This window comes from Nycticebus coucang, chromosome 12 (assembly GCF_027406575.1).
Source record: "Nycticebus coucang isolate mNycCou1 chromosome 12, mNycCou1.pri, whole genome shotgun sequence".
Classification (NCBI taxonomy): domain Eukaryota; kingdom Metazoa; phylum Chordata; class Mammalia; order Primates; family Lorisidae; genus Nycticebus; species Nycticebus coucang.
The window spans coordinates 33,429,685-33,444,734 of NC_069791.1; the positions used below are offsets into that span (position 1 = coordinate 33,429,685).

Here is a 15,050-nt window from a genome sequence, read left to right on the forward strand (position 1 = left end):
AGTTCTTATTATTGAAATAGGCAGCAATGGGAAATTATAATTAAACTAGCAACATTGAGAAAGAACAAGGATCTGTATGGAAAAGGTTCAACTTGAAAAACAAAACAACAATCTACAACATCAAAATAAACAAGAAAAACAACCAACCCCCCCCCCCCAAAAAAAAAAAAAAACAAACCACAACCAAAAACAAAGCAGTATATATATGTTATTGAATATTGTCTGGGCAACACGTGGTCTTCTGGGGTATGAGATGTTAATCACAGTTCTTATACGACTGGAGGCTGCTAGTTTCTCAAACCCCAGCAGTTAGACACCCTAAATCTCTCTTCAACCCACTTAAAAGGCTCTTTGAACTTGTTCACTTGCTGAGCAGAAGCTTTCCCAGGGAAGTGCTTGTCGCTGGAATCACTGCTGAAGTGGCCCACTTACCCTGTGTGCCAAAACTGGTCTCCCTCTGCCCCCGAGGGTTAGGGCTGCAAGGCGGCTCAGACCCCGCCCTTAGGCTACTTGGTCGTTGGGTTACCAGTTCCCACCCAATTCTAGCTCTGTGACCCTGAGCGCGGAGCTTGCCAGGGCAGATCGCTCACAATGGCTGCCTGTGACCCAGAGCCAAACACTTTTAGCTCCGTCTGGCTCAGCGGCTCAGACTGGGGCCCTAGACAAAGGCCAAAGTTCTCTGCACTCCCACTCAGGCTCTCCACAAGGCAGTTCAGCTGAGTGCCAAGTCCAGAGACACCAAAACTGTTCACAGATAAGGCCTTTCTGGTTTGCAGTCTCGCTGCTACTGAACTTACAGTTGCGGGCGGGTTTAGACGGATTGAACACACGCGACCACTTGCTGGTTTTCCACTGTTTTAGTCCTCCTCTTTGGGTCCAGAAGTCTCTCGCTGACTCCCTGTATCCTCTCAGGGGTGATGATAGGCAGATCCCACCAGCCAGAGATGCCTGGAGTCCTATCTCTCCAGACTCACGGTGCCCAGATGCAAGGAAGCTGTTACTCGGCTGCCATCTTGCTCCGCCTCACTCCTTTCATTCAGCGGGGCTCCAGAGTCACCCCCAGGCCGTGCCCGCTGAGGTGAAAGTCACGTCCATTCTTCTTCCCGCCTCTCCTCAGAAATCATATTTTTTAAAGTTTGGGTTTAGATTAAGATAACAGCACATGGAGAAGTTCTGTTTATTCATATGGACTGAGTCATAATTTGCTTTTCATGAATTCATCAAATTAATCTATTCAAATATTTAATTGGTATAAAATATGCAAAGAGACGGTTTGGTTTTAATTTCTGAGAGGGTAATCAATTCTGTAATTAACTGTAGGTACTACAGTGGTATATCTTCTACAGAAATTTATCAATGTAATTAAATTAAAATTAAACTGTGCATTATCATCATTAAGAAAGGATAACTTCACTTCTCCACAAGTTGAGTTATGAACAAAAATACTTGAAGATAAAGTAGACATTGTTGTGATGGCATAAATAAAAAATCAGTTTAGACTTAAACTTCTTTAGAATACTTTGCCCATAACCAATTTTCGTTTTAATTTAAAAATGAACACCATATTTAAGGAGCAGTATTAATTTTGGATGTTTAAAATAAGTGTGAACCAAATGCTCAAGGTCCAAACAAAAACATGTTTCTACAAGTTTACCTAATCCTACGTTTTCTGAACCTAGATGTTATCAGAATTTTTAACACATTACTGAGATTGTGGGAAGATCACATTGGCCACACTTACTCTTATTGCAGAGCTAATAAAAGCATATGCCATTTTCTAGTTGTCCTTAAAGTGGTTCTAGTATTTGGGTAGATTGCTCATTGTGGTGGCAAATGCACTAACTCTCTGTTTCTGCTGTACTTGTGGCCTAAGACCTCATGTGGAGGGATAATGATCTGTTTATTGACTTTAAGGATCCTCTAATTGAAACGGGAGACTGATAAGAAAAAGATCCATACTAGTTTTATGAAACCAACAGATAGGCACTGTGGAGCATGATTATATGATCATTTATTAGAAGGTATTTTACCTCAGAAAGAAAAAGAATTGAACTAAAATTTGTATGGATGATAAAAGAACCAGGTGTCAGGTCAATAATGTGAACTCCTGTGCAGTTATTTTTAGCTTCACACACAGCACCAAAGACCCAGGCAGTGTCTCAATTGTAATTTATCTCTGATTCCTAGATTGTTGTAGGAGATAAAGTTGTTTTGATGCCCGTGAATGCAGGACAGCCACTGCATGCCAGCAACATAGAACTTCTTGACAACCCAGGGTGTAAAGAGGTAAGTTCAAGAGGAAAGGGAATGAATTTTTTGATTTTTCTCATGACAGAGAGGGGAAAAAAAGGCCTATGGTTTCTTTCATTGTTTTCAGGAGTAGAATCCCAGTTATTCTAATTAATATTCTTAAAGTACTTGTAGATAACAATTAACCATTGCTATTTTTGGATGGTCTTGGAAGATATTTGTATTATGTTACATGTCTCATTGTCCAGAGTTGCTGTTTTTCTTCTCTTACTAGTTGAAGTACTAATTTCCAGTATCCTATGGAATCCATGGTTATATAACTCTAACATTATTCTTCATTAATAGGTGAATGCTGTTAATTGCAACACTAGCTGGAAAATCACTTTATTCATGAAATATAGTTCCTACCGAGAGGATGTATTAAAAGGAGTAAGTATGTGCTACCCAGAACATTTACTGAAAGAAATGAAGGTGGTCTTCCTGAAATTCTAGATGCAAAACTTATATATTTACTGGGGTTTATAATTTAGAAACCTTAATACTTAATGTTTTTCTGAGTCTCCCCCACCAAATATTTTGACACGTATAGATAATCATGAAAAACCACATAGCTAGCAGAAAGGCCCTGAGTATCAAAACCAGAAAGAGATACCTGCTTCTCAGATGATGGTTAGAAATACAGCGTCTCGGGCGGCGCCTGTGGCTCAGTCAGTAAGGCGCCAGCCCCATATGCCGAGGGTGGTGGGTTCAAACCCTGCTCCGGCCAAACTGCAACCAAAAAAAAATAGCCGGGCGTTGTGGCAGGCACCTGTAGTCCCAGCTACTCGGGAGGCTGAGGCAAGAGAATCGCTTAAGCCCAGGAATTGGAGGTTGCTGTGAGCTGTGTGAGGCCACGGCACTCTACTGAGGGCCATAAAGTGAGACTCTGTCTCTACAAAAAAAAAAAAAGAAATACATCGTCTCTTGACCTTTTCTTCTAGGGTGACGTTGTTAGATTGTTTCATGCAGAACAAGAGAAGTTTCTGACTTGTGATGAATATGAGAAAAAACAGCATATTTTCCTTCGGACAACCTTGCGCCAATCAGCAACTTCGGCCACTAGTTCTAAAGCACTCTGGGAAATAGAGGTGTGTAAATATATGTCTTGTTTTGTTTTTTTGCTTTGAACCAATATTTAAAGCAAAAGGATAAGACTCCCTAGGCTGGTTGTTTATTGTTTCAGGCATCATTTATGATAGACCTGTAAAACAGAATAACGTTTGTGAACCAGTTTGAAAGGAACTACTTCTTCCTCCTGTCTTGTCTGCGGTGTGTCTCACTCTGCCTCTCTCTCCCTTTTCTCTCTCTCACACACATGTTTCATAAGGACGTAAGTATGATTTTACTTTAATTGATTGTGAAGTGTTGTTGAGCCTGGTCAGCTTAGCGGCCGTGTGCCTCTAATGGCTTTGGAGTTAGGATAGAGTCGGGTGCCCAGCTTTGAGACGGGCGGATTCCAGAACTACACAGTCCCTGAGGAGAACAATGCTAGTTTCTTTTGAGATGACCTTTCTGTTGGGATCAGAGACCCGTAGTTAAACATTCATTCATTCTTTAAAAAATATTTCTTAAATGGGGCAATATGGCGGTGTAATAAGAAATTGTAAGCTATGGTTTTCTTTTCTTTCTTTCTTTCTTTTTTTTTGGAGACAGTCTGGAGTGCAGTGGTGCAATTGTAGGTCACTGAACCTTAAATTTCTGGGCTTAAGCTGTTCTCTCAACTCAGCCTCCTATGTAGCTGAGGCTACAGGTGTGCACCATCACATCTGGCTAATTCCCTTCCCCTTCCCCCCCAGAAATGGGGGTCTCACTATGTTGCCAGGCTCAGTCATCTCACTTGGGCCTCTCCCAAAGTATAGGGATTACAGGCATGAGCCACCCCTGGATTTTTCTTCAAAGAATCTTTCTATAGAATGGAGGAGAGAAGATATGCATAATCACCTCTGAATAGCCGACATCTGTTAAATTCCATCTTGATTTATTGGATGTCTAGGTCTATAGTTGTGGTTTTCAACCATTTCAAACCCTTCATGCATCTACTGCCTAATATTTAAAAGCTTATATTTTGTATCACTTCCTTTAATATCCTAACAGGAAATTTATAGGTAATGTTACTTATATATTCTGATGATTAAAAATAAGTATAATTCTAATATTAGAGGAGAATTAAAAGGAAAAGACTTAGAAATGAAGTAATATGTATTTCAACATGTAAATCACTGTGCAGTAAATACTAATAAGTTATTTATGCCTATCTTGGATAGATATATTTGGATTTGAGAGAAGTGGTTAAAGAAGACATCTGAAGATATTCTATACAAGTACAGTAAAATGAAAAAGTGTAGATACATGGGGGCCCTTGACTAATTGCTAGAGTTAGGAGACATAGTAACAGGACACACTTACTTGCACACTATTATAAAAAGGGAAACAATCATAACTGAAGTAGGGATAACAAGGCAAATTGTAGACTATAGAAATGGAGAAAATGAGGAAGTATATTTATGCAAATGAGATAGCCTTATTTATAAATGTTACCTCAAAAGAATTCTCTAAGTTATGACGTGGTTTAGAATAGATATGAAATAGTACAAAAGAATTTATCTTCTGTCTCGGAACCACCACTACCAAACCCGATAGCACATGAGGCTTCATTAAAACCCTTCCCAAGGCAGGGCACAGTGGCTCACACCTATAGTCCTAGCACTCTAGAAGGCCGAGGCAGGTGGATTGCCTGAGCTCACAGGTCCAAGACCAGCCTGAGCCAGAGTGAGACGCTGGCTCTATAAGTTACCAGGAGTTGTGGTGGGCATCTGTAGTCCCAACTGCTTGGGAGGCTGAGGCAAGAGAATGGCTTGAGCTCAAGAGTTTGAGGTTGCTGTGAGTTGTGATGCTACAGCACTCTACCGAGGGCGACAAAGTGAGACTTGGTCTCAAAAACAAACAAAAGAAAAAAAACCCTTCCCAGAAATACACCTTCCTTATCAGGATAAGACCCCAACATAACAGGCAACCCTAAAATAAATACATAATGAAAGCATGCATTTTCACACCATATGTTTCTTATCATTGTTTTCCAAAAAACTTAAAAAACATAGGGATAGCAGTAAGATGAAAGGAATTCCTGCATTTTGTGTGTCTATGCCTATTTAATACTGGATCTAAGTCTGTTAAACGGAGTTTTGGAAATTCTCTCGTTTATTTGCTTTTAGTTTTATAGTTTTTGCTGTACCCATACCACTGCTCTGAAACTCCTCGCATCAAAATGCGTGGTTAGAAATGCTGTGATACGTTGAACAGTCAGAAGAGGGAATGAATAAATGGCTCATTAATTTTGAGATAATGTCTTTACTTCATTTAAACTTCCTTCTCCAGAGTGAATTGCTTTTATTTCTTTTAAAGTATTGCACCTTTCATATAACTTGATGTAAAAGTATTTCTGTTTGGTTATGTACTGAAGTCTTACTACTTCATACCTGTGGTAGATTTGTTTCTATAGGAGATTTGAAAGACTGAGGCTGCAGGACGTTTCTCTCCTGTGTACTGTGACAGTCAAGTGTTGGGCAGGAGGGCTGAGTGTTGTGCTCAGTGTGGGCATCAGGTACTTCAAGCAGAGAGGTGTTTAATACCAGGAGGGGCTGGAGGGGGAGGACTGGAGCAGGGGGTGTGGGGTTGTGTGAAGGTGCCGACTCCTGCCCCTCCTCTGAGGCCGCAGGTCTCCCTTCACAAGGTGTGGGGTTCTCACCCATCCCACCCTGAAGGCGCCTGCACTCGTCAGCTGTCACCACTGTCACTGCAGCCAAGTGAGGAGCCTCCCTCCTGCCTTCCTCTGCTTTCCACTCTGGTGGAAAGGCCCTCAGAACCCCACTGGGTGAGGCTTCCAGCCCCTGTGTTAGAGGAGCACTTAGATAGATGGGTGTTATGTCCTGAGAGCCACACATTTTACCAAGCACAAGTTGGACTTCCCTGTAAGTCGCAGGTCATAGGATATTTTGGCCACTGTCTGTTAAACACCAATAGCATCCCTCCAGAGTCCTAGTGAGAAATGAAAACACTCCCTTCCAAACCTCTATGGACATGGTCATCAAAGTGTAAGGCCCAAGCTCTTCTACTGCCTTGAAAGGTGGCACCAGCTGCATCAGAGATACTGCTTTCAATCCCAGTGAGCCTGGTGGCTCGGCACTGGGCAAGGCCAATTCAAAGGACAGGTGTCAGAGGGCAGGGTACTACCCTGTTTCCCTGAAAATAAGACAGTGTCTTATTTTAAGGTGTGCTCCCAAAGATGCACTAGGTCTTATTTTCAGGGGACGCCTTATTTTTCCTGTAAGTAGGTCTTATTTTCGGAGGATGTCTTATTTTTGGGGAAACCGTGTAGTGGTAAAAGTATGTACGGAAGGGGCCAAGGATTAAGTTAGTTCAGACCTCCAGGCCTTGGTCTTCGCAGTTCTCTCTGCCTGGAATCTCCCCATCTCCTGCATGCCCGTCTCTTCCTTATCCTCCCAGTTTTGCTGACATGTCGTCTCTGAGCTGTGTCCCTAAAGTCACCTTCCCTAGTTACTCAGTCATGTGCTCTGTCTGTGTCCTTCCTGGCACTTGTCAAATCCCATTGATTTCTTTGCTGTTTTCCTCTCTTCTCCATCACAGTGGAAGCTCTAGTCTTATCCACTGCGGTGTCCTTCTTGCCTTGAAAAGTACCTGCACATAGTAGGCTCGTACCCCTATCTGTGGAATGAATGTTTGAATAACAGAAATGAAGGGAAACCTCATTGTATTTCCAGTTTTTGTCTTAGAAACATGCCTTTCTGAGCGAGGTTGTATTTGCAGATGTGAGGCATGAGTCTCCGGTCTGCCCAGTGAATTAACGACTGTTCTAACATGTCTCTTGATCATTTATGGGGAATTTTGTTGTTCTGCCACATTGTGTGCTCATGAAAACATAGATTTGACAGGTCAGCATGATCACGAAGGCACCACGTGGAAACTCTTGGCATCTGCTTGCCAGAAACATGAGTATCATGTTGTCGTTGCTCTCTTTGTAGGTGGTTCATCATGACCCATGCCGAGGTGGTGCAGGACAGTGGAACAGCTTGTTCAGATTTAAACATCTTGCAACTGGAAACTATTTAGCTGCAGAGGTAAGACTCACGGATACAGTGCTATTAAGTCTCCAACTCTGAAATCGTCAGAAAGTCATTTGGGTTCTTGAGAAGACATTCTACTTGCAGTAACAGTCATTATAAAAATTTTATTATTGCTTATAATGTTCCAGATTGGCATATACGTTATTTTGAAAATATAAATATTAGTCAAAGTATTAAAAATGGGAATAACAACAACAAAACCCTGCAGTTGTTATACTGTATGGTCCATGGAACGGAACATCTGATTTGCCTATGTGTGATGTGGCCTAGAATAGCGTCACTCTTTCAGAATGTCTGCTTTTATTGTTCAAACCATTAGAAAGGAAAGGGTTTTCTTCCTGAGACATTGAACTGTCTTAAAACCCATAAAATTAGTTAAGAACATGTAAGGACCTTTGTATGTGGACAATCAGATAGATACCAAGGCTGGGTAGAAATGATAGCGTAGAAGTTATAGAAATGATTTAACTGAAGTTTGCTTATTTAATTTAAAAATGATTTTGAAACTATTCTTTTCCAGATCTATGCAAATTTTCATTCATACTACTCTATTCAATTGTTTCTATTTTTTAATTTAGAGGGTTTTTCTTTTTTGAGAGTCAAACCAAAATGTGTTCTTAGAAATTTTCCTGTTACTTTTCCAACTATTGGTTTTGGATGTGGGTAAGAGGAAGGAAGGAGATGTGGCTGGAGAATTGCTGAGGAAAAGTTGTGGGACAGGGCGTGGGTTCTGTAGGTCCTATAGGCATGCTGGTCCCTATCTAAATTAGCATTCAACCCTGCTGGCCTGCAATAATCTTCTCGCTAGTACTCACTTATTCTACATTTTATTTTATTGACTGTCTCTGTCAGTAGGATGCTTCTTTGAATGCAGGGATTTTTCCTTTTTCTATGACCACCATGTCCTCAGCACCTAGAACAGTGCAGGGTACTTAGAAAGCATTTGATGAATTTTTTTTTTTTTTGAAGGAATGAACATAAAGAAGCTATTCGGCTTCCATAAAATTAGAGGATAGAAGGAGATTTCGGGATTTGTATATGAGAGGCATTTCGAGGTCTATTTAGGCAAATTAATATTTCTAAGCTCTAATTTCCTCCTCTGAAAAATGGGGATAATTAAATGTTTTTCTAATTCTCTTAACATGCTAAGAGAATTAAATGAGGCAAAATGCTTGCCAGAAGGTGTGATTCAGGTAAGCACCCTGTAAGTGATCTGGCATGATTAATCGTGTTATATTTTATAAATATCTACCACATTATTTAGTGTTCAACTAAATGAAATATACTTTGAAGTTTACAGGCTATTTATAGCATATGTGTTTTGAAGTAATCCTTTTGAAAAAACACCCTTTGAAGCAAAAATCATCATTAGAGAATCTTGTCTAAAAAATAAACAGAAAAGCCTAACTAGATGTCCTATAAAAGATAAGAAATTAGGATTAAAATCCTCTTGGATCACACAATAATGGCTCTTTTTCCTAATTTACTTTCCAGTCAATAGCTTTTTAAGCCACTGATTGTAGAAAAGCAACATGATGTATACATTACAAGTTTTCTTTGTTCATTTCTGTAGTTAAGACTTGTATCATTTCATGCATCCAAATGATTAGATTATTAACAATGAAATCGTTCATTAACTTTCATGAAGATCCAAGGTCTCAATACATATATAAATGAATTAAGAGTTGAAAAATAGAAAACAATTCATTTCTCAAAAAGGATTTGAAAGACTTTTTCATTCTCTCTCTAGAGAATACAGCTTAAAATGCCAGGTGCCATCTTATCCACTAAAGAGTCTCGTGTATTTGGAGGACCTTTTCTTTGACCTTTAATACCTTAGATAATGTCTTTTTTATGGCCAGGCCAAGCATTAAATTCGTATCAGAAGACTGAAAGCTAGGAATTTATTTTCTATTGACTTTAGCTAATGTAACAGAATGGGCTATCTGTGTAGTATTCTAACATCAAAGTAGAAATTGTAGCTTCAAAATCCGGACATCCTTAAGCTGGGGCTTTATGTTTCTTATGTCAGCTAAGTTCAGACAAGATCCTGGCATACTCAGGACATTTGTCCTTACTGGTGTGAAAATGTCTAGTGGTGTGGCCAAATCACGGTGATTGTAGTCACCATTACTGGCTAAAAAATTGATTTCCAATTAGTAACTAGCCTCTGACAGTAGTTGAGAAGTAACGATTATCCTTTAACATTGTGCTTCTAAAAAATGCCCAGGCCTTTAATTTGAAAACATTGTTCATGTCACCCATGTAGGACAGAGGGTTCTAAACATTTTTGAGTTGCAACGTCCTAGAATTATTTGTGAGTTTGGAAGTGATGCTGGAAGGTGGCAGATAGTGATAGGGTCATAAGTTCAGGCCATATGTATTAGGGAGATTGGGTTTGTATTTAGAATAAAGAAGAGCATAAGAAATAACATTTGTGATTAGAGAAGAACATTCCCCAACTATGCAGTATAATGCAATTTCTAACCCCATGTTTTCTATTAAATTAAAATTAATATCATTAGAATTAAGTAAATTAAAAAGCCAGTTTCTCTGTCATAACAACCACATTTTGAGTTGTTCAGTAGGTACCCCATATGGGATTGTGCAGATGTGGAATATTTCTAAGGAGAAAGTTTTAGTGGACAGCACTGCTCTGGAGCCTTTGTAAAGAGACTAGAAGAAATTGAATTTAGAGGAAGGGAGACCAGAGCAGGGATAGAGGCACAATGCTTTCAAGGAATTTTGAGGAGGTGAATCAAGGCAGTGACATTGTGATGACAGTGAGGGGGAGGTTTGAAGACATTTTTAGGAAACAGGATCAATGCAGTGGTGATCCATGGACATTAGGGGTTAAGAGCAGGATTCCAGTTTCAGAGAACTGGTGATGTCATTTGCCAGTTTGAGGAAAATGGGAAGAGGTGCCAAGTTGGTGAGAGAAATATTCCATTCTATTTTGATTATGTTTGTAAAATGTCTAGGTAGAGATATCTAATAGGCACAGGTTTCACAACTGCTAGAAATGTGGGGATTAAAAGGGCTGAAAAAGTAGACTTGGGCCTTTACTGTACGTATAAAGGTCATCAAGGCATCTGAAGAGTGTGATAACATGTTTAAGGTAGAACCATGAGGAATGTCATCTTTTTAGGGTGGACAAAAGACTGGGAACCCAAGAAGCCAAGAAACAATTGGAAAATCAAATGGGCTGAATCACAAATGCCAGGCAAGGGAGAATAGAGTTTCACAAAGGAGGAAGTGCTATTGAAAAGATCAGAAACACAACCTACTTCTAGCATTTGGAAAGAATGCAATTATTTGTGACTTTGTCAAGAGTGTATTTAGGGGAAACTAGAACGACAGTGAAGGGAGAAACAATGTAGGAGTTAAGGGGAAAATTAAAACTGTTATTAAATGTTTTTTATAAAGTATATTAAAATAATCAGATGAATGAGAATGACCCTGTTGTCTCATTAAAGGGAAGTAGCTAGCAGAAGGGCGGGATATACAGGGCATTACGGTCTTCCCATGGCTTTTCCACCTTTAACAGACATAAAATAATTGCTTTAATGTGCTTTAGGCATTCCTGGTGTGTAGGATTATGTAATCTTGAATTGCCTTTGAGTTTATGGTATTTATATTGGCTGGTGTGACAAAGAGAGCCGGGAGTAGTGGGGAAAAAAATTCCCATGTATACTGATTTACAATCTGTCTGACTTTAAGCAAGTATTTAACCTCTCTGGACCTGAGTTTCCTTGTGTGTCAAAAAGGTGATAACATATATTATATGGGATTATTCTGGAATTAAAGAAGATAGGGAATGTTCAGCACCTTGTACATAAAAGATATTCAATACATGTTAAGTCTCTTCACTTTCCGGGAGAGGGACAGGAGAGAAAATGCAACATGGTGTTTTGTTATTATTATTATCCTCATCAAGAACTGATATTTCTTTGTCAGTCAGATAACTTAAAGGGTAAAAGTGTTTAGAGGCTAAGTTGAGTTGTTTAATCTTTTATCTGGAAAAGATAACCTACTATGTCTTGGCATAGGAAATGCTGCCTCACTGGAGACATTGAAAATCCTTTCAATGAAACTCCATGATATTGTCCAGTTCATATAGTAGATATGATACACAGCCAGCTGGTCACTCCCATGACTTATAAAATAGGCATTTTGGGTGAGGTTACTCTTAACTGGGCAGAGTATACCGAGTGCTTATCTAGCAGAACAGCTGAAAAGTCTCTCTCCATGCCTCATATTAGTAGAATATTTTACATATGTTGCTTTTATTTTTTCTAAGTTCCTTCGATAAAATTTTCTAGAGCAGAAATGAAGATTTTTTTTTTTTTTAAGACAGAGTCTCACCTTGACACCCTTGGTAGAATGCCATGGCATTATCATAGCGACCTCAAACTCTTGGGCTCAAGCCTCCTGAGTAGCTGGCACCTGCCACAATGCCTGGCTAAGTTTTTAGAGACGGGGACTTGCTCTTACTCAGGCTGGTGTTGAACTTCTGGGCTCAAGCAATCCATCCGCCTCAGCCTCCCAAAGTGCTAGGATTACAGGTGTGAGTCACCACATAAGGCCCAGAAAAGAAGATTCTTTTGAATAACTTGAAAGTTTTCTGTTGTCTATAAACTTGAATTTCACTAAAGCTGTTGTATAATAATTCAAACTGTGGTCTTGTAGTATTCATTGTAGACTTCATCAAATATTTTAGGATTTAAAAAAATTTTTTGATTCTGAGGGTGGCGCCTGTGGCTCAGTTGGTAAGGCACCAGCCCCATGTACCGAGGGTGATGGGTTCAAACCCAGCCCCGGCCAAACTGCAACAGAAAAATAGCCAGGCGTTGTGGCGGGCGCCTGTAGTCCCAGCTACTCGGGAGGCTGAGGCAAGAGAATCGCTTAAGCCCAGGAGTTGGAGGTTGCTGTGAGCTGTGTGAGGCCATGGCTCTCTACCGAGGGCCATAAAGTGAGACTCTGTCTCTAAAAAAAAATATATATATATATATTTTTGATTCTGAATGATGCCACAGGTACTCTCTGTAAATCTGTTGAGATATTTTCGAAATCCCTTTGGATTTATCACAGTTCATGGTGAGGTATGTATTGTTCCCCAGGAGGAAAGGCCCGTGTCTGTTTTGCTGAGCACCGGACACCTGTGTCTTAGCACAGCGTCTGACACTTAATTTGCCTTCAGTTACCATTGGATGATTGAATGGATGAGTCATAGGGACTACGATTATTATTGTAAATCCAATAATTTCACTTTATCAAAAAGGAAATCCAGATTCAGAGAAATGATTTATTTTGCTCAAAGTCAAAAACAATGTAATGAAAGTATTAGGGCTTAATGCTAGACTTGTGGTTCTCAACTGAGGGTGATTTGGAGACATTTTTATTGTCACAGTTGGGGAATGGGAGCTACTGGCATCTAGTAGGTAGAGGCCAGGGATGGGACTATATATGCCACAATGCACAGGACAGCGCCTTATGACAAAGAATTATCTGGCCCAAGTGCCAATAGTTCTGAAGTTGAGAAACCCTGATTTATGTTATACTGAAATTACACAGTCATTTATTGACTGACTCCTGGGTATAAACACTATTTTGATATTGTGAAGAAAACAAAGATGATTAAAACATGGACCTTGTCCCTTAAGAGTTTGCAATCTAGAAGATAATTATATTCACTCACTCTCTGAAACATTGAGATCTCTCTGGCGGTTGCTTCTGTCATGCATACCCATCCGAGATACCAGTTTTTATGTAATATTCAAAGTATTATCATCCATAGGTGACCCTGCTAAATCTTATAGTAAGTTTAAAGAATTATGATCTTGGCGGTGCCTGTGGTTCAAAGGGGTAGGGCGCCAGCCCCATGTGCCGGAGGTGGTGGGTTCAGGCCCAGTCCTGGCCAAAAACTGCAAAAAAAAAAAAAAAAAAAAAGAATTATGATCTTAACTCTAATTACAAATGAGGAAAAAAGAAAACACCTAAAAATTTACTTTTATATACATAGTGCCGAAATATGATACTCTAATTTAACTAGACTTAAAAAGTTGGTGGTTAAGTCTAGCCACAGCCTAACATATAATAAGTCCAGTTGACTGTGTAGAAATGAAGGGGACATTATCCAAAGGAAGTCAGACCATTTTATGTGATGGAGAATCTGTAGTCTGATTACAAAGACAAAACATATATTGCAAGCAATTTAAGAATAGCATCTGGTGGGACCACACCGACAGTGCATCTTACAAGGGCACGTGTGAAACTTACTAAACGTAGAATGTAAATGTCTTAACACAGTAACTAAGAAAATGCCATGAAGGCTATGTTAACCAGTTTGATGATAATATTTAAAATTGTATATAAAACCAGCATAGTGTACCCCATGATTGTGTTAATGTACACAGCTATGATTTAATTAAAAAAAAAAAAAGAATGGCATCTGTTTTTGTGAATTAAGGAAAACATCTACGGATTAGGATGATGATATCAGATTTAACATGGTTTAAGTTTTATTCTCCAAGATACTAAAGCGAACCAAAGTTTATAACTGGACCCTTATTCAATACCTATTACCTCTAACAATATAATACAGAACCATATTACTGGACTGTCTCCCTTTTAATGTCAGTATCTGTGGGGCATGTGTGACATGAGGGGACGGTAAGTGGCCATAGAGTTTGAGTGTTTAATACACAGCACAGATGTCAGCGTGCTCAGTGACATCTCATCACAAGTATTTTACTTGTGTTACCTTAGTAGTGCAGGGGAGATCACAAATATGACCGTGAGGGAAACAGTAATTTTACCTGTTTTTAATAAGATACTATGGGAGCCTTGGTAAATGGTTTGAATTATAAGTCACGGGAAGAATTATAAATCAAGCTTCACAATTGATGATTTCCTGCCTTTTACATTTTATTTCTTTGGATATTACTAAAGGGACAACTTTTAATGATCCTCTTGAAAACTAGAGAGAGTAATAAAAAAATAATTTTACTTGTTAAAGATTTTGTATTGCCCTTTGAAAGACTAGCTTACTTGTTTGTAGATGAGCAAAATTTCCACCAGATGGCAGTAAACACTTATTTCCTAACTTTGAGGAATCGGATTTAATTAACTAGTTAAAAACTTAGAACTCGTGAAACTATACATTAGTAGAGAATCTTAGGAGTATTAGGGCTTTAGTTGTAAATATCCCTATGTTTTTATGTTTAGTTCTTTACCAACCGTATCAACCATGCTATATTCATAGGGCCTGATTTATAGGTGTGTATATATACATAAGTATAGTAAATCAACATGTTATAACACACCTTCTGCATATGCATATAAATATTGTATATCAAAATATATAAATTGTGCCAGCCACACATAAACACTCAGTAAAGATTATTTTCCCATTTCTTTTTTTAGACTTATTAATCAGAAGAATAGATTGGCTCTGAACATGCAAATATAATTATTTTAAAATATACCCATGACTGTGACTTTAATGGCATATACAATAAAAATAAATCAAACACATTTTATTGTAAAAAAGTAACATTTTTCTTAAAAGAAAATGAACACGTATTGTGGACTTTTGAGCTTCTGGTCTTCTTGCTACTG

General features: G+C 39.0%; 1 protein-coding gene across 2 annotated transcripts in view; it reads left to right on the plus strand.

Moving 5' to 3' along the window:
• The window catches only part of ITPR2 (inositol 1,4,5-trisphosphate receptor type 2), a 537,798-nt gene that overhangs the window by 135,308 nt on the left and 387,440 nt on the right, over positions 1 to 15,050 (plus strand). For both annotated transcript variants that reach the window (XM_053554147.1, XM_053554146.1), the window contains exons 6-9: positions 2,188 to 2,286; positions 2,596 to 2,679; positions 3,231 to 3,377; positions 7,329 to 7,424. In XM_053554147.1, coding sequence (XP_053410122.1) covers positions 2,188 to 2,286; positions 2,596 to 2,679; positions 3,231 to 3,377; positions 7,329 to 7,424 — 426 coding nt within the window. The remainder of the gene's footprint in view (positions 1 to 2,187; positions 2,287 to 2,595; positions 2,680 to 3,230; positions 3,378 to 7,328; positions 7,425 to 15,050) is intronic.